This window comes from Vicia villosa, linkage group LG3 (assembly GCF_029867415.1).
Source record: "Vicia villosa cultivar HV-30 ecotype Madison, WI linkage group LG3, Vvil1.0, whole genome shotgun sequence".
NCBI lineage: Eukaryota > Viridiplantae > Streptophyta > Magnoliopsida > Fabales > Fabaceae > Vicia > Vicia villosa.
This window is the reverse complement of record NC_081182.1, coordinates 104,586,408-104,611,091: the sequence shown is the minus strand read 5'-3', so window position 1 is coordinate 104,611,091 and position 24,684 is coordinate 104,586,408. Positions and strand designations below refer to the sequence as shown.

The 24,684-nt window shown below is 38.5% G+C and overlaps 1 protein-coding gene across 1 annotated transcript; it reads left to right on the top strand.

Annotated features, from left to right (window-relative positions):
• The first annotated feature begins 20,966 nt into the window (after positions 1 to 20,966).
• On the top strand, positions 20,967 to 22,181 carry LOC131658717 (uncharacterized). The gene has a single exon (XM_058927983.1). The coding sequence runs from the start codon at positions 20,967 to 20,969 to the stop codon at positions 22,179 to 22,181; it is 1,215 nt and encodes a 404-aa protein (XP_058783966.1).
• Positions 22,182 to 24,684: the final 2,503 nt, after the last annotated feature.

Genomic DNA, 24,684 nt, shown 5'->3' with positions numbered 1-24,684 from the left:
CTCTGATTCTGATTGTGTTTTGGCTCCTTTTGTGGCTAAAAAGGGGGAGTAATGGTGGTTGTTTTTAATGGTGGTTGTTTTGTTGTTTTGGTGGTCTGTTGGTTTTTCTTGTTGGTTGATGGACATGGTTGTTTTTTGTTGTTTTCTTTATTTTGGGTGTTTCCTGGTTCTCCCAAACAATGACAAGTGGTTTCTGTAACAGTTGATTAAGTAGATGTTTTCTGGTTTTCTGGTGATTAATCAAGATGCTGTTGTTTGCTTACAAAATGTATTTTTCTGTTGTTGGCTGCTGTTGTTTGCTTACAGAATTTATTTTTCTGTTGTTGGCTGTTGTGTATGCTCTGATATCTGTTTGGTTACATCAATTAGTGTTTTAGCCAAAAGTTTGCCAAAGGGGGAGTTTGTAGATGTTGTTGATTGGCTGTAATTTTTGGTAAAACTCATTGTGTTTCTATCTTGTCAAATCTGGTGTCATGACACGCATTCTACTGTTGTGAAGTTTTTCTTATGCAGGCCTTTACCTGATGTCAAGGCCGATGTCATGACATTCGCAGCTGTTACGTTCTTTTCTATTACTATTTATGGTTATGTGATCTGATAAGATCCTATGCGCTTTATTTGGTAATGTTGGATTCTGATCTGATTCAAGGACGTCTTTGATGGTTATTATTTTAGTTCCTTGATTTATGGAAATTAGTTTAATTAGGTTTAAAACTAATTTGGATCCAAGGCCCAGCTGCTGTGTTTTATGAAGGCTATATATTCTACGAAGAAGCTGCTGATCATGTTAGGGTTTTTGTTTGAGAAGCTTTAAGAGTTCTTTGTTTTAAGTTTTCGTTCTAGCCTTCTTGTAAGCCAAACAATCATCATGATGATTGTCTTGGTCTAGGTGTTTTGTTTTGAGTTGTAAGAAGTACTCAAAGCTTTTAAGCAAGAGTACTATTGTACTTGATTAAAGCTTTTAAGCAAGATCAAGTTGTGTCTTTGAAGTGTGTCTTCTTTGCTATTCGTTGAGTGTTTTTCATCACTGCTGTGATTGAGGGGGAGTGAGTAGGATCTCTGATCTAAGTTGTTTAGATTGAAGTTGCATTGGGTAGATATTAAGTGAAAGGAGTAATCTTGATCTGTATTACCTTGAATTGATATTACTTATAGTGGACTTCCTCCCTGGCTTGGTAGCCCCCAGATGTAGGTGTGATTGCACCGAAATGGGTTAACAACTTTCTTGTGTTGTTATTCTGTTTACTCCTTGTTCATTTGTTTAAAAGCATTCAGAAAGTAATGTCGTGACATCCTGTTCGACATCGCGTGTCTGAGTCCAGAATTTCACATAAGTCAATCTATAACACAATGTCAACATAACACACAAACAAAAACAAAAATGGAAAACAACTAAAAGAAAATGAAAAGAACCCCTCCCACACTTGAACTAAACATTGTCCTCAATGTTTTAGAACCAGCCTTGGAGAGGTTGCTTATAGAGGTATTGCATTCCAATGATCACTTCCTAGCTTCCACTAGAGATGCTCTCTTTTATTTCCTGAAAATAAAACAAACAAACAAAGAAATTAATTATTAAAACCGTGGGTTGCCTCCCACGAAGTGCTTCATTTAACGTCGCATGGCTCGACGGTCCATTACCCTTTATTATGGAGGGTATTTCCTTTTCCAAACCTTGTTGCTTTTCACTTCCGCAACCACGAACTCATGAAGATGAAAAGCATGGATAACTTTTCTCTTCAATTTACTTCCCAAATTCTTCTTGACTTCCTTAGCTTTCTTAGGACTTTTGACAGCTACATAAGTTGGTTCCACCCGAGAGGCTATGCTTGAAACGTTTTCTTGGAGCTGTTTAGGCTTTTTGTATTTTTCCTCACTTTCTGTCATACCACCAGAAGTTTGATCATTTACAACCGCCCTATGTTTCTTAACTCCTAACATCTTCAAGGTTACTTCTTCATCAAAAGATCTCAGTGTTAGTGTCCCTTTTTCAATGTCGAGGTTGCAGCGACCTGTCGACAAAAATGGTCTCCCAAGAAGGATAGGAGTTTCTTCGTCTTCCGGAATGTCCATGATGTGGAAGTCAACAGGGAATACAAACTTATCAACTTCCACTAGTACATCTTCAGCTACCCCATATGATTTCTTAACGGTGTGATCGGCGAACCTTAATTGTGTCTTACTTTCACTAATCTTTTCCAATTCAAGCTTTTTGAAAATGGACAACGGCATTAAACTCACACTAGAACCAGAATCGAGGAGTACCTTTTTAAATGTTATATTCTTGATAGTGCATGGTATCGCCACCGCTCCAGGATCTTTCCTCTTTATTGGGATCTTTCTTGCTGACGAGACTATTCCACACTTCTCAGTTTCAATTTTTGATTCTCCTCCCAGTGATCTCTTTTTTCGCCAACACCTCCTTCATAAATTTTTTATACAAGGGCATATGCTTAAGTGCTTCAAAGAATGGTAGATTTACCTCTAGCTTTTTGAACAATTTAGTGAACTTTTCAAAGTCTTTTTCTTTTGAATTCTTCTTTGTCACTCTGGAAGGGAAGGGTAGTTTGATCACCGGTTCAACATCTTTCTTATTATTTTTTTCTTCAACTGGTTTAACCGGTGGTATCACAACTTCTGGCTCTTTCGGATTCTCTCTTATTTCCAGATCTACCTCTATTACCATAGGGTCATCTATTTCCTCTTTTTCTTTTTCCGATTCTAAAACCTTTTTACTCCTTGTTGTAACAGCATTAATCTTCTCTTGATCTTTCGGATTTTTCACAGTTGCGCTTGGAAAGTTACCTTGTGCCTGTAGAGTGAGATGTTGTGCTATTTGACCCACTTGAACTTCTAAATTTTTGATCGAAGCTGTGGTGTTCCTATGGTTGTTTCTGGTTTCTTCTTGAAACATAGAGCATTGTCCAGCCAATCTCTCAACAGCTACTTCCCACTCCGCCTTCTGAGGAATTTGTTGTTGATCTTTCCAAGCAAAGTTGGGATGATTCTTCCACTCTGGATTATAGGTGTTAGAATACGGGTTGTTTTGCCTCAAGAATTTGATTTCTTCAATTTGCTTGGGGGTAGCAACACAATATACAGTTTGGTGAGGACCTTGGCAAATTTCACAAATTACAGGTTGAGCTTGTTGGACTTGAGCAACATGTTGAGTACCTATATTCATAGCCTTTAATCTCTTTTCTACCTCTGCAGCTATAGCATCTTCAACCCGAATTTTTGAGGTTTCCAACTTCAGATCAATAACTCTTTCAGGTTTATTGGTACACCTGTCATACAACTCCAAATGCTCATTTGCAGCTATCGCTTCAATTATCTTGATAATTCCAGAGGCTGTTGTGAAATTTGTTGAGCCTCCAGCTGCTGTATCGATCAACTTCTTTGTTTTCATTTTGAGCCCATTCACAAATATCTGCATTTGGTCAGTTTTGTCCATGTTGTGAGTGGGACATGCCACTAGGGTCCTTTTGAATATTTTATAAGCATCTCCTAAGAGTTCACCCTCTTGTTGTTTGAAATTCAAAATATCATACCTCTTCCTTATAAAGACCGAGGCGGGGAAATACTCATTCAAGAAAGCCTTCTCCATCTCTTCCCATGACGTGATACTGCCCGCTGGAAGAGAATAGAACCATTCTTCTGCTTCTTCGGCCAGGGTGAACGGGAACATTCTCAGCTTCTTTGCCTCTTCGGTATGCCCTTCAATTTTTAAAGTCGTACTCATGGTAAGAAACCTCTGTAGGTGCTTGTTTGCATCTTCATTAACCTTTCCGGTGAAAGGTTTTCTTTCCAGCTGATTTATTGTGCTCGGATGCAATTGAAAGTTAGCCGCATTTACCGGTTGGTTGACAATTGTCAGTCTACCTCCCGGCGTGTTTGTAGCACCGTAGTCACCAATGAGTCTCTCCGGAGCTGGTGGATTATCTCCCATGACTTCTCCTTCACTTTCAGAATCTGAACCGGAATGAACTGAAATAATTTCTTCTTCAGATTCCAGATTTTCTCGACAAGCTTGTCTGCGCCTTGCGTGCAAAGTTCTTTCGATTTTTGCGTCAAAAAGAAATTCAGCTGAGGTCTTACCTCGCATAAACAGATTAGACAATTTTTAGAATAAGAAAAAAATAAAAATAAAAAGTGCAGAAAATAAAATTTTAGTCGCAGAGCAACAAAATTTCAATTGAACTTAAGTTAAAAATCTGTATTTTGGCAGTCCCCGGCAACGGCGCCAAAAACTTGATCGGAAAAATAGCAAGTGTACTATTTTTGCCTCTGTAGTAATAATAGGGGAAATTCCCCGAATGTCGATCTCAAGGACTGCGTCGGAAATACAGATTCGTAAAATATGATTCAATTGAACAAAAGATTAATGTTTTGGTTTTGGTGGATGAAATCCTTGCAAAGAAAAAATGATGAGAAAATAAATTGATTTTTGTTATTAAATATATGAGATGCTAGGGTGAGTGGTTGATTTGGCATGTAACACTTCAGAATTAAGATCTCTTCAACAAGTTCATAACATTTAGTTACCACATCCTTAGGGTGTTTCCTCCTAAGTCCTTAGTGAGAAAACCTTTGATCTTCCAACCTAAATCCTAAGTCCTTAGGAACCTAAATTGAAACCAAGCTTTTATATAATCAAGATTATGTGGTAATTATAGGATATCCCTAGTCCTAGGTGATATCTACTATAATCAAATTATGCACAAACCCTAACAACTACAGTCCTGTATTTGTTAGCCATAGATTAATCCTTATTTGACCGATAAAGAAAACAAGAAGAACATTGCATAACTTAACTGAATAATATAAACCAATGTATTGACGAAATCACAAATTCATCGTTATTACAAAAACCAAATCAGGACCACCCCCTAGCATTGGGGGGTTTAACCTCTCATAATATTCAAGAAAGACATAATAAAGAATGTAGACATTACTAAAAAATAATGGTGACTTTGATCTTCAATGGTGGAAACCCTTGAATCTCTCCGTCTCCAAAACTCCTGATGAAGCTATCTTCTCTCCTCTGTGATTATCTATCGTATGATGCAAAAGTCCCAAAATAATTCTCTCAAACTCAAATAAATAGTCTAGGTACAAATCTCAACCAAATGAAATGTCTAAAGTGCCCTCAAGGTGGAGATTTAATGAAAAGCCCTAAAATTGGAAGTTTTCACGCTCTCAGCAGCACTGGCCGTGCTAGGACGCACAGGCGGCCGTGCTGCTCTTTATTTTTATTTTTGCTCCCAGCCATCCTGACACGGGCCGTGCATGGAAGCACGGGCGACCGTGTGTCGCCCCTGGATTTTGTATGGAGGAGAGTTGATCATCTGACACGGGCCGTGCGTGGAAGCACGGGCGGCCGTGTTTGACCCCAGAACCTTGAATTTCCAGCTTTCTCTTGCTTCTCCTTCCTTCATGGTTGCTTCGACATTTAAGATGACTTGTTCAAAGCTGAAACTTGTACACAACTAACCAAACGGCATCAAAAGCATCTAAATAACTTAAATTAAAACATAATTCAAAGTAAACATAAAAACGATGAAACATGAAATACTTAAACAAAAGCAATAAAACATTGATCAAAGTGTTACCGAATCGTCAAATTTAGACCAAATACATTACAGAAATTAGGTAGAAATGGTGACCGATCACATACATACATTCATGCATTCATAAAAATCTTTTCCTTTGATTTCCAATGAACTCAGAGGTCTTTTTTTGTAAACATCGTAAGTTTCATCAAACTCAATGGATCTTGGGTGTTGATGGGGTGAAAACTCTAATCCACCAAAATGGATGATTGATTTTGATGATAACTTGATCAATGCTTTAATCCAATGCTTGAATATTCACAAATTAATATCTTAAGTTCTTTGAAAAAAAATAATATAAACAAAAGTTGCATCCATTTGCATACATACATCCAGGTTACCCATGAAACTTATCCTTGTCTATCTCCATCCTCAGAGTTGTCTGTCTACCGTCAAGCTGATTCCTCCATACAAGTACGGAACTAGAGCCAACGTCAGATTAAGAATGGAGTATCAAGAGCAACATAATGTAGAGGTCAGAATGGAAATAGAGGATTTGAAGTCAAGTATGACCAAGCTTACTGAAATGCTGCAAGTTTTGATCGCTAGAGGGGAACCGCCTCAGAAGACTGTCACTGTTGAAGTCCCAAGTGCTGATGTTGACCCTCAACCCACTCAACAACCACCTTCAACATGGCCTGAGTTTGGTTTGCCACCTGATTTTACTCCTCCCTATGAGAAGACTCCTGGTATTGGTCAATCATCACGACCTGTGATGGGTCAAACTTCAAACCCAGTTATTCGTGCTCCTATCATGACTGAATCTCAGCCCATTGTGCATACTGTTGCTCAACATGCTTATGAGAATCCTTTATTTGAATACCAAGCTGCCAATTCCCAGAATGGAAGCCAAGGGGATGCTGGAGATATTGAAGATGTCAAAGAACAGTATCAGACTTTGGAAAAGCGACTGAGAGCCATGGAAGGCAATAATTACTTTGGGGTTGCTGCTAAGAATATGTGTTTGGTTTCTGATATCGTCATGCCTGCAAAATTCAAGACTCCTGAATTTGAGAAATACAAAGGAAACACCTGTCCAAAAAGCCATTTGATCATGTATTATCGCAAAATGGCTGCTTATACTCAAAATGACAAACTGCTCATCCATTGTTTTCAAGATAGTTTGAGCGGAGTTTCACTAAAATGGTATATGGGACTCGAGAGGAGTCATATTCAATGTTTCCAAGACCTAACTGATGCTTTCATTAAGCAATATAAGTATAATTTGGACATGGCACCTGATCGCCGACAACTACAAAGCATGTCCCAGAAAGAGAAAGAGTCTTTCAAAGAATACGCTCAACGCTGGAGAGAGCTTGCTTCTCAAGTAGAGCCACCTTTAGTTGAAAAGGAACTAACAGGCATGTTTATAGATACTCTCTCACCTTTCTTCTGGGAGAAGATGATCGGTAGTGTATCTTCCAACTTCACAGACTTGGTAACCATTGGTCAGAGACTTGAACAAGGAATCAAGAATGGGAAAGTTATTCATGTTGTTGAATCCTCTAGTGGGGCGAGGAAGCCTTATGGAAACTTCCAGAAGAAAAATGAGACGAATGCTGTGTCGGAAGACAGAAGATCTCGTCATAGACCTCATAATGTTGATCAACCTTATGTGGCTGCTGTTGCTCCTGTGCGAGTTCAAGCTCCTCAACCTGAGGTTGCTAACCAAAATCAGATTCGTAATAGGGTTGACTTTGACCCCATCCCTATGACTTATACTGAATTGTATCCTGCATTGGTTCATAAAGGATTGATCACAACAAGAGCTATGCCTCCTCCTCGGAATCCTCTTCCAGATGGTTTTAGGTCTGATCTTCATTGTCCTTTCCATCAAGGGGCAGCGGGCCATGATTTAGAAAGATGTTTCCCTTTGAAGGCCAGAGTTTAAGAGTTGGTTAGATCAAAGATGCTATCTTTTAAGAATGTTGGTCCCAATGTTGTCACTAATCCTTTGCCGAATCAGAATGGCTGAAAACGGGCCAGAGACAATTATCTCCCTAAAGCCAGTGTATCAAGGCAGGACAGCTCATCCTCGTCATTGATTAGTCACTAGGCCATGTTTCCTTACTGTTTGCATTTCCTCAGTTGTATTATTTGCTTTTAAACTTTGTTTATTCCTGAATGTTAGTTTTAATGAAATGAGCATCGTATGTTTGAATTCATTTTCATCTACTATGTCTATGTTTATGCTTCTTTTACAAAAAAAAAACAAAAAAAAAACTATTTTGCTTTCTCTATCAAACTTGTGTTTTATGCAAAGATTGGAGGGAGGATGATGACAACGAAATACCCAGGTTGTTGAAATGTATGCTTTCAAATAAAACTTTGCTGACGATGTACAGGCATTGTTTCAATTCCCAAACACTGGAGAAATAAGGAAGTTAATCCCTCGTCAACCCCTTTGAGCCTAGAAGTTGGTGTTTCTTTCCGTACGAAATAACCCATATTTTAACCCGGGGCAGGGTAGTTCCCAGTTAATTTGGTTGTGCATTCTATTTTAAGAGAATCATTCAATGCACCTTTTAACAAGTGTTTTAATCACAAGCTTTCCTCCGCTTACATCAAAGAAATATTGGAGACGCTGAGCAAAAGTCGATGATGGTTCATTATAATCATTAAGCAAGGTAGTCACTATCTTTCAGAAAAAAATTATCAAAAAAGAAAATCGACGAAAAGCCTGCTAAGTTAAAATCAAAAAGGACTTAGGCAAAAATTAAGGCATCCCACTGACTGTAAGTTCAAAATAAACAGTTCAGGCAAAAGTTAGGGATATCAAAAGAAGGAAAAAAGAAGAGATAAGTCAATAAATTCTTGAACCACAAAATGTTGTGACTATCAAAAGGAAGAAGTGACTGCCATCACTAAGTTTTATTGGCTTGTGAACTATCATCATCACAACAGATAAAATTGCAGAAGTCTCTTAGAACCTGAATGCATATTTTGAATTAACTGAGTTTAGGACTGAAGATCATCACGAAGATGGGGTGGGTTACAAAAAATTTGAGCCTTATACCTTTTGTTTTTTTAAAAAACCGTGAATTTGACCACGTTACAACATTCAAAAGCCCTAATTGAAGCAAGGTTTATTTTGAAAGCATACTACAACAAGGTTGCGTAAGCTGACTCCCAAGAGATTTACCAATCATTTATGTTGATACCATATCTTTGCTTTATCTTTCACGTTGATTGTTTTAACCTTTATATTTTGACCAGTGATTCCATTTTCTTTACACATATATAACATCATTCTAAAAGTGACTTTGATTTCAAAAATATGTTTTGAGCATTGCATTAAAATTACCATTCTTGAATGAACATTTTATTTGCAAGTAAGCACTCATCTTCTAGGAAGTTCAAACAGTCGAGAAACTTGGTCAGTGATCCTATCAGGGGCACGTTACTTCAAGATCCTGTTGTTCATATGTTTAATCAAGATTTGTTGATCAGAATATCCTCTGCAAGATGTATACTGGGGAAAGTCTTCCCAACGTTCATTTCAAGAGTTGAATCCATGATCAGTTCATCCCCAACATAGTTCAACTGAAGCCATGATCAGTTGACTTGCAATAATTATTCAATCAGGGGCAATCTTCTTCAACAATCCCCAAGCACAGTTTATCAGTCCTTCTCAAAGGATCATTTGTTTGATACAGTTATCAGTGTGACAAGAAGTTTGTTCAAGCATCTTCTTTCCAAGCAGAGTTTTCAGAGTTCCCGTGTTGAGGAATCAAAGCTCCAATCTTGCCTCACAAAAGAGTCAATCCTAGTTGTCATAAATAACTACATTGCATTGAGCATTCATCATGCATAGAAAAATTTAACATCATGCATAGAAACAAACTCATGCTCATTTACATTTTTCCAAGTCTTCCAAGTCCTGTTGTTATCAACATCTTACCTCGAGATCAAAGTCCAACTTACTTGGTATTGACCTTTAATAGTATTCAATCACGCTTTACTCTTGATTGATCTTTATTTATATCCGATCATGTTTTACTCTCGATGCTATTTGATCGTGCTTTACTCTCGGTTGGTGTCTCAATCATGTTTTACTCTTGATGGCCTTTGATGTTATCCAATCATGGTTTACTCTTGATTGCTTTTCATACTATTCAATCATGTTTTAATCTTGATTGCCTATGATGTTATCCAATCATGGTTTACTCTTGATTGCTTTTGATACTATTCAATCATGTTCTAGTCTTGATTGCCTATGATGATGTTCAATCATGTTTTACTCTTGAATGCCTCTGTCAATTTATACTCCTTTCCAAATTCATTCATGTTTTACTCTTGAATTATTTCTGATGTGGGTTCCAGATATTTTTCTTTCTGAACGTCTCTGTTGGTTTCCTGTCCAAAGTTCCTTTCACGTTTTACTCCTGAAAGCTTCCGTCGACTGTTTTTTTCTTTTGTGAAGTCCGATTCTATTCCTGGATGACGTATACCTTTTCCCCAACGGAGTCTGTTTACTTCTCCCCTGTGGTGACCTGTTTCCATCTCGTGGAAATCATATGCATTCATAATCATAAGTATTACATTGCATCTCAGGTTCAAAAATTGTGTTTTTATATATATTTAAGTCTCTTCAATCACGTCGAAACGAAGATTTACAATCATCGTGTCTCCGGATAGAAGAAACTTAAATAGGGGCATCTGTTGCACCCCATTTTTGACCTCTGAGATCCCATCATTTTCTAAGTGTTATGATCATTATTGTTATACCCCAAAATTTGCCCGCGTCTTTTTTTTCAAAGAGAAGTCAACAGACTTCTGTCTAAAAATTTGGAGTTTTATACAATCTTGGATTTTTATTTCATAAATATCCTGATTTAATGAATACTCAATTTTTAGAATTTTTTATACAGTATTTTGGTTCGCTGTTAAATTTATTCTTACATAAAACGCCAAATACTGTTTATCACTTCATACACTGTTTATTGGAGATTTATTTTCAGACAAATAATGCTGACTCAGTTGGTACAGAATTAAAATTTGCAAGCGCGGAGTCCGGGTTTCAGATTATACTGGTAACAATTAAATTATTATTGGTTTTATTTCCCACTAATTTTTATTTTTATACTATATTATTTTTTCAAAATCTCTTTCTTTCTTTTCAAATATCTTCCTTTCTTTTCAAATCTCTTTCTTTCAAATCAAATCCTAGCTTTATTCTATACCCCTTTTCTTTTCAAAAACCTACCATACTTTTTTTTCAAATCCTACTACTATTCAAACGGTACCATTCCATTCCCAACGTCTCTATCTCTCTCTTTTCACTCTATAAATACTCCTCATTTTTTCCATAAATTCTCACATCAAATTTCACTCATCTCCCAAATTTCTCAAACTTCTATCTCATAATTATTTTCTCTTCTTCCCCGGCAAAAATGGCAAAGTGGATGGATACGTTTTTTCTTATGGTCATCACTGTTTTGGTGGTGATCATGTTCTTTTTCTGTCTGCATAGTCCTGAAAAATGTAGACCTGGGTTGCTTACACTCCCGTTCATCTATATGTTGTTATTTATAGCATGGGTTTTTAATCGTCATTTTTAAAGTTTGTTGTATCTTTCGCTTTCAAATAGTGTACCGTTTATTTTATTTGTCGTACTGTTCATTGTGTTATGTAATATTTGTACTGTTAGTATTAAATGTTGTACTATCTGTCGTACGGTAGTTTAATTATCAAGATAATATTATGTGTTAAATATTTATTTTTCTGTGCATTAAATATTTTTTCAAGGTTATTATCGGTAATTTCGTTCGCATACAGTATATTTTATTTATTTATTATGTTTGTGTTTTTCTAACAGCTCAGGTAAATAAAATTTTCACCATTAACACAACAAAAACAAAAAGAAAAAAATTAACTTTAACTGTTAAGTTTTCACTTTAACTGTTACGTTAATACCCGGACAGCTAGTTACCAGTCAAACCCGCTATCAGCGCAATTCTCCGTGTTTGTACCATCAGTCAAATCAATTTTTCGCACTTCAAATTTCCAAGATTTTGTTCTAGAAGTCTTCTGATAATCACGTGATCAACAGAGACTCAACACTGCATAAATATCAGGTACGTCTAACTGTCTCCTACACAAACACTCCCTAACTAGGGTTTTTGTTTTTTTTCAGGAGAACGAGTTTTTGAGACCTCAAATGGATTTCATGGATCTCCATATGTCTCAAAGTACCACCAGGAAAATTTTCAAACTTCGATTCGCTCGGACGCACAGTCAACAGCTCAAACAGTCAACAGACGACCAGTTTGACCAAAAAGTCAACAGACAGTCAAAAATGCAATTTTTTGTCAACATCCATATTTTGTCAAAAGATTCATCATGTGATCAATGGTTGATCATAATTCATCAAGAAAAGTTCAGAAATCGACAAAACTCAAAATTGCAAAATTAGAGTTTTTTTACCTAAAAGTCAACTAAACTTTGACCGACCATAACTCTCTTATAATTTATCAGAAAAATTCCAACCAAATCTCATTCTCAAGGAAATTCAATTCTCTACAACTTTGATGTTGGGACCAAGGCCAAGAAATGCTTCCGCCTAAGAGATATAAGCCAAAACATTACAGGTCATTTTCAAAGTCAACAAAAAGCAGTTTTTTGTCAAAGCCCATATCATCAAAATAACTTCTCCAAATGCAAAAACGCTTCCAAAGTGGCTTGTAGAGGACATCTTGGGCTTTCCAAAAAGTAAAAGAACACTTTCATAGGATCAAAATTGAGGGAGATATGCCTTGATGAAGTTGACCTTTTTTGGAAAAATGCATGAAACAAGTAATGACCAAAATTTGATTTTTTTTCAAAAAGGCCAATTCTTTTGTGATTCAATCTTGATTCTCATATGTTTAAAGATATTCACAACATATCCATGATTCATGACATTTTTATTTCATTTTAATTAAATTTTATTCATTTAAAGTTTAATTAAAGTGAGATAATTCAAAGATATTATCAAAGATGCTTATGGTTGCCAATCAAGACCAATTCAAGATGCTTAAAGATATTATTTCAAGATTGAAGAGAATAATACTTGAGTGATTAAACTATGGTTAAGTTTTTTAACCTAGCATAAAAGAATATTCCATTCTTTTTCCACAAAATCAATCATGACAATTTCCACTTGCAAGGCTTTATGATCATATCTCTTTGCCTATAAATAGAGCTTCATTTTCTTCATTCAAGGAGAGGAAAAAAAGGGGGAGGAACAAGAGGAGAGCACAACAACAAACACCAAAGCCATAGCATAAGTTTTATATTTTCCAAAAGTTTCAATAAACTTGTAAAAATCAAGGCTCATTCAAATAGCCACCTTCAATCAATTTCAACCACTCTATTCCACTATTGGGACATCATAGAGTAAGTACAATGTAATTTTTAATATGTAGTAGTGTTAGGAGTTCATGAATTAAAAACTCCATATTTATGCATATTTTCAATTTCTCAAAAAAAAAAAAGTTTTAATTTTAGTTTTAAGTTGATAAAATGTTTATTTAATTTTTAACATAAAAATATTTTATTTCTTTTCATAATTAATTTATTTTGCTTAATTAATTAGTAACTATGTAAATATTGCTTTTTAATTATTTTCAACCAATCAAAAAACTCCAAAAATATTTTCCTTTTAGATTTAGGTTTATATTTTTATAATCTAATATTTGACATAAAAATTTTTATTTTTATTCATAGTTAATTTATTTTGCTTAATTAATTAGTAATTATGTATATATTTGCTTTTTTTTAATTATTTCTAACCTATCAAAAAATTCGAAAAAAATAATTTATTTTGTTAAATTAGGTTTATATATTATATACTAATTTTATACATAACTAGATTTATTTTTCTTGTTAAGTTTAATTATTTATTTAATTAGCTTGTTAATTAACTTAAAATCAATTCCAAAAAAAATCACAAAAAAAATGAATTAGGTTTAATTTTTTTTAGATTTAAGATTTTGTCCTTTTATTTTCTCTTAACCTAATTATACTTTCAAAATATCTCTCTTATTATTGTGTAAATTTTTCACAATTTCAGGTTTATTTTTGTATATTATTTGATATTATTTCTTATCTTTTTCTTTGTCCCGAATTGGAATAAAAGATCAAATATGGCAGAGATTGTATGCAGTTGATTTAAGACTTTAGAAATTTATCGTGTAGTCGCTATGATTCTATCAAGCTTCTGATAAATTTTCATTAACTTTAAATCCGAGATCATCATTCACTCACCATCGATCTTCACTAACATCGTGGATATACTTGACTAGCTTCAAGATGATTCGCGTGCTAACATACTAACAATTAACTTTAATTTCCGCATTTTATTATATTATTCTTTATATTTCTTGTTTTATGCTTTATTTTATCATTCGTATTATTTATGTTTATGTTATTTTCTCTTTGTCCATTTGGACGAATTATTTATGTTTTTGTTATTTTCTCTTTGTCCATTTGGACGTATTATTTATGTTATGTCATTTTTTCTTTGTCCATTTGGACATATTATTTATGTTTCCGCTATTTTTTCTTTGTCCATTTGGACATATTATTTATGTTTCCGCTATTTTTTCTTTGTCCATTTGGACATATTATTTATGTTTCCGCTATTTTTTCTTTGTCCATTTGGACATATTATTTATGTTTCCGCTATTTTTCTTTGTTCATTTGGACATATTATTTATGTTTCCGCTATTTTCTCTTTGTCCATTTGGACATATTATTTATGCTTCCGCTATTTTTTCTTTGTCCATTTGGACGCATTGTTTATGTTTCCGTCATCTTCCTTTTGTCCACTTGGACCATATTTTTACCTTTGAGCTAAAACATTAATAATCAAGATAAAACTTAAAAAAAAGCACTTTGCACACTTGCACCTCTATGGTTCTCCCTCTTATTACTTTTTTTAATCATACCATCATTTAAGAAAAGTATTAAATGCATAGGAAAGGTCTTATAAATTGAGAGTAGATAACTCCTAATTGCTTGCTCAAACACTTTCATTTTCAAACAACGTATTTTCAAAACTTCTCATCTATTTTCAAAACTTTCATCTGGTATTTGAAGGGCATTATTCACGGTGAAACTCTTCAGTGACCTATGTGACCTATTGTCCATCTTCACTTCTTCTATTTTCAAATCAATAAAGCATTTAAACAAAAGTGAGCTAAGCAATTAAGAGCCCATGGATAACCATGGATACAAAGGGTGCTTAAAACCTTCCCTTTGTATAACCAACCCCCCGAACCCAAAATCTGTCAAAAGGTCTTTCCTGTTCTTTTATGCCTTTCCTAAATGTTGGATAAAATAAAAGTCGGTGGCGACTCTTGCAAAAATAAAAAGAAAAATAAAATAAAAAAAGAGCAAGGAGTCAGTTCGCAAAAACCGAGTTTACAGAACTGGCGACTCTGCTGGGGACTTGAAAAAGCTTTTTAAAAGAGGGGTTACCTTAGAGTTTTAGATCACTTTAAAATTTTCTCATACTTGTTTATTTTTTTATTTTTTGCTATTCTTGACATATGTGTGGTTCTGTCACTTGAGATACATTATGGACAAATCCTAACCCGGATTAAGTACACATAAGAATTAGGTGGAGGGTATAGTCATGTATGGCATACAAGGAGTTCAGTCCTTAACAAGCTGTCATGAGAATCCTTCGGTTCAGTGGAGGTTCCTTGCTGGTAGTATATGTTTAGCAAGTTCAGTTGCGAAAATATTATTGCTTTCATTGAACTGTAGAAGCTGAGTTGGCCGTAGAACCCATTATCCCATCTTGGCCTTTTTAGGTTGTGATGCAGAAACTATTCAGGTGTAGACTTGGATTAGTTGTCATGCGGAGAATCACACGCAGACGAGTTTTTCTTGAGAATATTATTGGCTCACAAGTTCAATTGTGCAAGCCGATAATATCTGAAAGAAGAATGTGGACTCTGACGTATCAGTAGAACATGTTGTGCAGGTGATTAACCCTTAGTACTATCCCATGTTTGGTTCTTTAACCTCATGCTCGTGACGTTGAACTTTGGAACCTACCTTATGTGCACCATGTTTGTGTTACCATTTCTATATATATGTCATTCATACATCCATGCATGAGAAGTAGGACTTTATCGCTTTCATTTTTGTGTTACCATCATCTGTTTGGTATTGATCCCGTTTCATTTTATTTTTCTCGCACTTTATCGCTTTCTCGCATCATCCTTTAACATGAGAAGTAGGACTTAGACATGCATCTGGCCAAGTCCTCGAAAGAGGCTCTGTTTTTGTTGGTGTGTTTATATTTGTGCTTTGCGGCAGGGAGTCACGGTGTAATAAGTCCTAAATGGCACTCCGTTAAGTCCTCATGGAAGGCACGCGAAAAGGGTTAGCAATCAACCCCCGCCTAGTTTCATCGAGTCTGTTCAATATGCGCACGCTACGCGTGGCTCACTTCTGAACCTACACAAGATCTTGTTATCGAGTATGTCAGGAAAAGGGTTCATGTAGCCGGACCCCCGCCTTTCCTATAGCTCACGTTGCTTGACGTTGATGCTCGGTGTACGCACGCACCGTTTTCCTTTACGATCCGTGACGGCTTGGTTGCTGAGAGGAACCCGCTCCTCTTGTCTATGGCCCGATCATTTTCGCGAGGTCTAATGCTTGGTTGACTTGGGTTGAGTTGCTCCCCTTGGCTATGGCGGGACCGCTTTTCTACCACTCGGCCAGTGCCGTTGGTTTTGTTTGCTTTACGAGCGGAGCTCGTTTGTGTGATATTATTGTTTGCTTCGCCTTTTTCCCCATAGGTTGTTAGTTTAGTTTAGACTGGTACCCTTTGTATTATAACATTAGGTAGCAAGCTTTCCCCCTTAGCTTAGGTTTTCCTCATGCATTCTTTAAAACACAAACCACACTCTTTGATTTTCTTTTCTTAAGAGCTTGTTATTTCCGCTCCATTCCCAAGCATAAGTCTCCAAAGGTCGAGCAGTGGAGTGTGAATGTAACTCGTTCACCTAAAAAACACAAAACAAACAAAAACTAGTTAGCCGAGCTACGGTAGCTCTGATTCTGCAAAACAGATACGTAGGCAGCGGGGTAGGGCCCGTGCGAGCATAATCCTTTATTTTCCCTACATTCTGCATTCATTTTAGTCCAGATTAGCGCAGTTTGCTTATACACCCATAGATTTAGACACTAGCATGGATACCATCGAGAACGATGGGCGCGAGGGGTGCTAACACCTCCCCCTCGCGTAACCGACTCCCTTACCCTTTTTTCTATGGTCGTGAGACCACTGTTTTGTTTTGTGGTTTGCTAGCATTCCCTTCCTTTTTAGGATAAATATGTTAGTGGCGACTCTGTTAATTTTCGCGGTAACGACAACTGGCGACTCTGCTGGGGACGTCTCGACCTATTGCGGGTCCGGACTCGGCGAGTCGATCCTAACGCTTGTGTGTTTATCTTTGGGTGTTTCATTGCTTTGCATATTTACCTGTTTGCATTACATTCTATGTGCGCTTTTACCTTTCTGCATCATATTCTGGACTGTCTGGATTTCTGTCTGTGGGTGGGTGTTTCAAGAGGTAAAAGGCCCAATACCCAGGCTATGAGTGATACCATAGGAACTAGGACTAGAGTGGCCGTGACGGACAAAAGGCGTATGCCTGATTGATCTGATTGCGTATCCACGGGCAGAGCTTGGTCGAATGAGGCAATATCGTATGATAACGCCTACATTCGATCCTCTGTTGGCTTTTTGACCTACCTTGGCCTAGATTTACCCGTGAGTGGGGCGGGAATCAATCATTGTTTAACAGGTACATTGATGGTGACTTTGGTTCTTGTTCGTGGGTTACCGCTGTTCTCGTTCGAGTGTACTATTGGTTCCTGTTCGTGGGGTACTATGGTTCTTGTTCGAGTGGTGATATGTGTTCTATTCCAGTGTGTTGTTAACTATGGATGTTGGTTCCGTGGGTTGACATTCTATGTACCGTATGGTATATCTATTTGGGGCCGAACCTTTGGCTCTGTACAGTGTGTTACCGGCAGTCAAGAATGCCTGGTGGCCGGCAACAAGTCCCACCATTTTGCATCATAGCATATTTATTTCCAAAAGAAATGCAAAAAAAAAAGTGTATATAATAATAAGAATTTGCATGTCATATTTTTCAGGGACATTCAGGAGTTCACCCAAGTTGAAGATGGACATTCTCACTGATACTGCCAAAGAACGTACGAGGTATACCAGAGCTTACAAGATTCCAGATATTGATGTTTCGGGGTTGATTGGTTTGAGTTCTCGGTTGAAAGGGGAGGTTCTTCGTGACTTCGGTCGTGATTATGGCAATTTGCTCTCCATACTCAATACATCTTTCGATCCAATGGCTTTGATCACCCTATTTCAGTTCTATGATCCGCACTTGAGATGTTTTACGTTTTAGGACTATCAATTGGTCCCAACGCTCGAGGAATTTTCTTACATACTCAATATCCGAATCACTGATGATGTACCTTTTGTTCGAGTTCCTAAGGTTGTGAGATTTGAAAAAATAGCTGAAGCTCTTCACATGGGTATAAAGGAGGTAGAAAGAAATTGGAAATCAGCGGGCGGTATTCCTGGTTTCTATCTTTGCTTTCTGATTAGTAAGGCTGAGGACGCGGCTAAGAAAGAGCATTGGGTTGATTTTAGTCGTTTGCTTGCTATCATGATCTATGGTATTGTCTTATTCCCATCAAGGGAGAACTTTGTGAGTTTGGCGTCGATCTGTGTCTTTATGAACAAAAACCCCGTGCCAACGTTGCTTGCAGATGCTTATTTTTTGATCCATTCGAGAAGTAAGAAGGGAGGATATGTTGTTGGTTCTTGTCTTCCGTTGTTGTATCATTGGTTCATGTTGCATTTGCCGGTGAGAGGACCTTTTGTGCTCAAGAAGAGTTCTCTTAAGTGGTCAGATAGGATTGTTAACCTCACATCTTATGACATCAGGTGGAACTATTGTGTGGGGAAGGTTTGGAACATCATTACTAGTTGCGGTCAAAATCCCAATGTTCCTCTCATGGGAACTAGGGGTTGTATTAGTTATAATCCCACGCCCGCTTACCGTCAATTGGGGTATGCAATGGAAGGGTCTCAGAAGCATGTAGAAGCGTTTGAATCAGTGTACTTTGCTGATGGTAAAGATCCTCTAGAGCTAGAGAAGATAGCGTATGCTTGGACTAAAGTCCATAGAAGGGATCAGACTACTTTGAGCAAGAAGGTTCCTATTGCTATGGGTCCTTACAGGAAATGGATTGAGGAAAGAGTGAAAGATCTGTTGTTTCCGTTTGCGAGGTCATTGTATGAGTAACCCCCCGTGGTTTTATCTGATACAGTTGCAGCTGAACTCTATATTCAAACCGAAGCGGACAACATCAAGCTAAAAGCAAAGGACCAAGAGGTTGGCTTGGAGAGGTATTTTCAAGATCACGAAAAGGCGGAATTGGCTCGTAAGCTCAAGCGTGCGCAAGGTGAAGGTTCAAACATGACCCGTGCTCAAAGGCGATCTCATGACTTGATGGAAGAAAGCTTGTACCAAAAACAGCAGGAATGTGCGAAGTTGCGAAGGTCCGAAAACAATAGCAAGAGAAAGGTGCATGATTTGGAAAGGCAATTGATGGAAGAAAAAGCCAAGTTGGCTCGACTTGAAGAAGAGCTCGCAAGCCTCCGAGCCCAACGGAGAGGAGATGGGGGAGCTCATTCTGTTAATAGATGATTCTAGTGCTGCTGTAGAGTGGACTTGTTTGGTCCATGATGGTCGATTTGCTGTGTATTCTTGATGTTTGTCGCCCATATCCAGGATTGTTGGATGGGGTCGCATTTTGATATTCTGGATTTCTTTTGTATGCCTTATGAGCACTTTGTGACACGATTATGTGTTTTGTCTATATGAACTCAAATTCTCAGTTATGTTTGAATGAAATATGCTCAGTTTGATGAATCATTCTCGTGTGTGGATTGTTATTCAAATATATTTGGTATCAGGGTTGCTATGTCCTATCTGAAAGTGGGATGAACTCTTGGATACCTGAAAATTGACTAACATTTCATGCATATCATTCATATATCATACATGTCATATATTTGCAGGTTTTGCAGGGCTTATATCTTATGTCTCGCTGTTTTGTTATCAGAAGGTGTTCTAAGACGGCTAATCACCCGTATCCGACTAGGAGCAATCAGAGAAGACAGATGGAACAGATTCAGGAACAAATGACGGAAATGAGAGCTCAACTGACAGAGCAGATGAATGCGCAGATGGCGCAGTTTATGGAAGCATTGACTAATGTGACCAAGGGGCAGGATGACTTGCGGGTTCTCGTCGAGAACTCCAGAAGGGTTGAGAATGGAGGACATCCGGGGCTGTTTGACGATGTGTCTGGTACAATTGACGATCACCATGATCCGAATGAGTTTGATCACGTGGGAGGGCACTATAATCCTTTCAATCACCATCACGGGTTTCCACCTCCACCTCCGTCTCGTCTGTTGGGAAGGAGAGATAATCAGAACCGTGGTAATTTGGATTTCAATGTTGGAAACTTTGATCAGGTATCGAGGCATAGTGCTGATGGTGCACATGATGAGGTCGAAAGATATCGTCTAATTGAAGAACGTCTCAGAGCTGTTGAAGGCAAATGGGTGTTAGGCATGGATATCAATGACTTGGGGTTGGTTCCTGGCGTGAGGATTCCACCAAAATTCAAAGTTCCATCTTTTGACAAATACAATGGGGCGACTTGTCCTATGACTCATGTTAAGGCGTATTATCGGAAGATGTCCGTATACTCTGGGGATGAGGGATTTTTAATGCACTTCTTCCAGGATAGTCTTGCTGGGGCTTCCTTGGAGTGGTATGTGCAACTCAAGCGCACTCATATCCATTCTTGGAGAGATCTTGTGGAGGCTTTCATTAAGCACTATCAGTACAATGTTGATATGGCACCCAACAGGACCCAGTTGCAGAGTTTGGTTCAGGGGTCTAAAGAATCTTTCAAGGAGTACGCTCAGAAATGGCGCGAGTTAGCTGCGAGGGTTCAGCCACCAATGACTGAGCGTGAGATGATTGACATGTTCACCAGTACTTTGTCTGGACACTATTACATGGCTTGCAGTGCTTCAGCGAATTTTTCTGAGATGGTGAGATATGGCGAACATGTTGAAATGGGTCTAAAGATGGGGAAAATTCAGTTAGGAGCTTCTTCTAATTCCGCTGGTGGTAAGAAACAAACTGAGGGTTATGCTAGAAGGAAGGAAGGAAATGCGGATGCTATATATGGAAGAAGGGGTTCAGGGAGAAGCAATTCACAGGTTAATGCTGGCCTGTTATGATCCCAGTGCCACAGCAACAACAACAGCATCAGCATGGACAGCGTTCCAATAATGATCGCTATCCTCCCAGGACCAGGCCTCACCGAAAGATTGATCCGATTCCTATGACCTATGCTCAAGTGTTGCAAGATTTGCTCAAGATTGAGAAGATTACTTTGAGAGATGCTCCGAATGCTCCGGACACACAATCTCCGAATTACAATGCAAACGCACGATGTGCTTTCCATTCAGGTGCCGCTGGGCACGATATAGAGAGGTGCATTGCGTTGAAGAACAAAGTCCAAGACTTGTTGGACCAAAAGATAATCCAATTCACTCCTACACCCAATATTGTCAATAATCCGATGCCTGCTCACGGAGGTTCGGGTGTGAATGTCATCGAGAGTGAAGGGATAAGTGTTGTATCTGATGTGGGATGTTTGACCTTTCCTCTTGTGTCTGTGAAGCAACATCTGGTTAATAGCGGCATCTTCCCGGGCTGTGGTGTGGATTGTGAGAATTCCAAGAGTCAACCCGAAGGTTGTGCTGATTTGAAATCTATGGTACAAAAACTGATTGATGAGGGTCCTCTTCAATTTTATCGAAGGTTGAGAGGTGCGAGAAATAAGGATGGCGAAGTGTCTGTGATCTCAATTCCTTATGAGCCGGTTGTGCCAATTTGTATCCAAGTGCCTATTCAGATACCTGTCAGTATCCCGTATGAGGAGCAACCAGCGGCGTTGATGATTACCGTGCCAGGGCCGATTCCATATGAGAGGGAGAAGGCCGTCCCTTGGCATTATGGTTCAGACGTGTATTACTATGACACGAAGGAAGAGGGCGAGCCATCTAAAGAGAAGTTTGTGGAAGCCGCAGTTGCAAACACCGATAATTTTGCCGGAACTGGTAGAATTACTCGCATCGGTAGGGTGTTCTCCCCTCAGCTTGTTCAAAGTAATGCGGATGCTTTGGCTAAGGCCAAAGGTAAACAAGTGGTGACTGATGTCCAAAATTCCCCGATTCATAATGGGCCACTTGATAGTGCTGTGCCTTCCAAGGATGTGGAAGAGTTGTTGAGAATCATCAGGAAGTATGATTACAAAGTTGTTGAGCAGTTCGGTCAAACCCAATCAAAGATTTCCATATTGCAATTGTTGATGTGTTCGGAAGGTCATAGAGATGCTCTCTTGAGAATTCTGAATGGTGCTTATGTGCCCATGAAATATCCGTGAATCAATTTGTGGCGGTGGCTAATAACATTTCGGCTGGAAATGGCTTGGGATTTACGGATCGTGATATTCCTCCTGAAGGGAGAAACCATAACAAGGCTTTGCATATTTCGATTGAATGTAAGGGAACGACCTTGTCCCGTGTCTTGGTTGATACCGGGTCTTCTTTAAACGTGCTTCCCAAATCAGCTCTAATGAGAATTGACTACGCCGGTGTGGAGTTAAGGCCTAGTGAGTTGGTGGTGCGCGCCTTTGACGGTTCAAGGAGGTCTGTGTTCGGGGAGGTAGATCTACCAATCCAAGTGGGTCCTCAGATATTTACCACAACCTTTTATGTGATGGATATTCAACCTGCTTACTGTTGTCTGTTGGGTCGACCGTGGATTCACAAGGCTGGTGCTGTGACATCTACTCTTCATCAGAAGTTGAAGTATCTGGTTGACGGTAAAGTGGTGACGGTTTATGGTGAAGAAGATTATATCGTGAGTCACTTGTCCTCTTTCCAATATGTAGAGATCGAAGGTGAAATACATGAGACACCATTCCAAGCGTTTGAGGCTGTGAATGCTGTGAGAACTCCTCCTTATGAGATAACGAAGCCAGAAACGGTTATGTCCTCGTTGAAAGATGCTCAGGTTGTCGTTGAGACCGGAAGAGTGGAAGGTTGGGGGCAAGTAATTGATGTGCGTCCCAAATTTGATAAGAATGGTCTGGGTTTCAATCCTGGAAGGCAGAATACATCGCCAAAGCCTGGTATCCTTAGCCCGATCAAGTTCGTGAGTGGTGGTATCATTCAAAATGGTCAGGTTAACGCCATTGTCAACGGCGAAGAGGTGGATAGTGATTGTGACTTTGATAGCTGGATTCGTCCAAGTATTCCTGGAGAGGTGCCTAGCAACTGGACAATTGAAGACGTCATCCAAGTTACACAGGCTCAGGAGTAAATTCCTTGTTTTTACTTTTCTTATCATGACATAATTCATACGCTCTGCCCAAGGCGTAGTGAATCATTTGTAGGGCCATGCAGTTCGCATTTTCAAAGTTAATCATGAAATAAAAGGACGTTTTGCATTCAAATGTTTTGCTCTTTGTCTTTCTTTTTAACTTTTTCCTTAAATGGCAATGTTTTTGCACACACTTGCACATAGCTTAATAATCAAAACTAAAATAAAAACATCAATCATGCAGATGTTCCACTACCACGGATTCCATTGGTAACAGTTCCGCTATTGCTTGTTATGATTTTGACAATCCGATCTACCAAGCCGAGGAGGAAGCTTATGAAGATTGTGATCTCCCCGACGAGTTGTCCAGATTTTTGAAACAGGAAAAGAAAGCGATTCAGCCACATCAGAAGGTAATCGAGATGGTGAATGTTGGCACTAAAGAGCAAGTCCGATAAGTCAAGATAGGGGCTGCGCTTGAGAATAGTGTGAAGCAGAGGCTTATTGCTATGTTGAAAGAGTATGCGGACATATTTGCTTGGTCTTACGAGGACATGCCAGGTCTTGATACAAATATTGTGGTGCACCGTCTACCTCTCAAAGAAGATAGTCCTCCTGTCAAGCAGAAGCTTCGAAGGACTCGCCCAAATATGTCTGAGAAGATTAAGAAAGAGGTTGAGAAACAATTTGATGCTGGCTTTCTGCAAGTTGTGAATTGCCCGCCGTGGGTCGCTAATATCGTTCCTGTACCTAAGAAGGACGGAAAGGTCAGGATGTGTGTGGACTACAAAGATCTAAATAGGGCGAGTCCGAAAGATGATTTTCCTCTTCCCCACATTGATGTGCTTGTTGATAATACTGCTCCTTTCAAAGTGTTTTCCTTCATGGATGGCTTTTCTGGGTACAATCAGATCAAGATGGCACCAGAAGACATGGAGAAAACAACGTTCATCACACCGTGGGGAACTTTCTGCTACAAAGTCATGCCTTTTGGGTTGAAAAACGCAGGGGCAACGTATCAGCGTGCCATGGTGACTCTTTTTCACGAAATGATTCACAAAGATATTGAAGTGTATGTCGACGACATGATTTCGAAGTCTCACACTGAAGAAGAGCACTTGGTTCACTTGTAGAAGTTGTTTGAAAGGCTTCGGGAATTCAGACTGAGGTTGAATCCAAACAAATGCACTTTCGAAGTGCGATCTGGAAAGTTGTTGGGCTTTGTTGTTAGCGGAAAAGGTATTGAGGTCGATCCTGCCAAAATAAAAGCTATACAAGAGATGCCTGAGCCGAGAACAGAAAAAGAGGTTCGGGGTTTCCTAGGGAGGCTGAACTACATTGCTAGATTCATCTCTCATATTACGGCCACTTGTGAACCAATATTCAAATTGCTAAGAAAAGATCAGACGGCCAGGTGGAATAATGATTGTCAAAAAGCATTTGAAAAAGTGAAAGAGTATCTGCAGGAACCTCCGATACTAATGCCTCTAGTTCCAGGAAGGCCTTTGATTATGTACCTCACAGTTCTTGAAAATTCAATGGGATGTGTGCTGGGTCAACAT

What these genes read in the sequence shown, in the direction of transcription:
- LOC131658717 (XM_058927983.1), top strand. Translation starts at nt 20,967, where the DNA reads ATGATCCCAGTGCCACAGCAACAACAACAGCATCAGCATGGACAGCGT.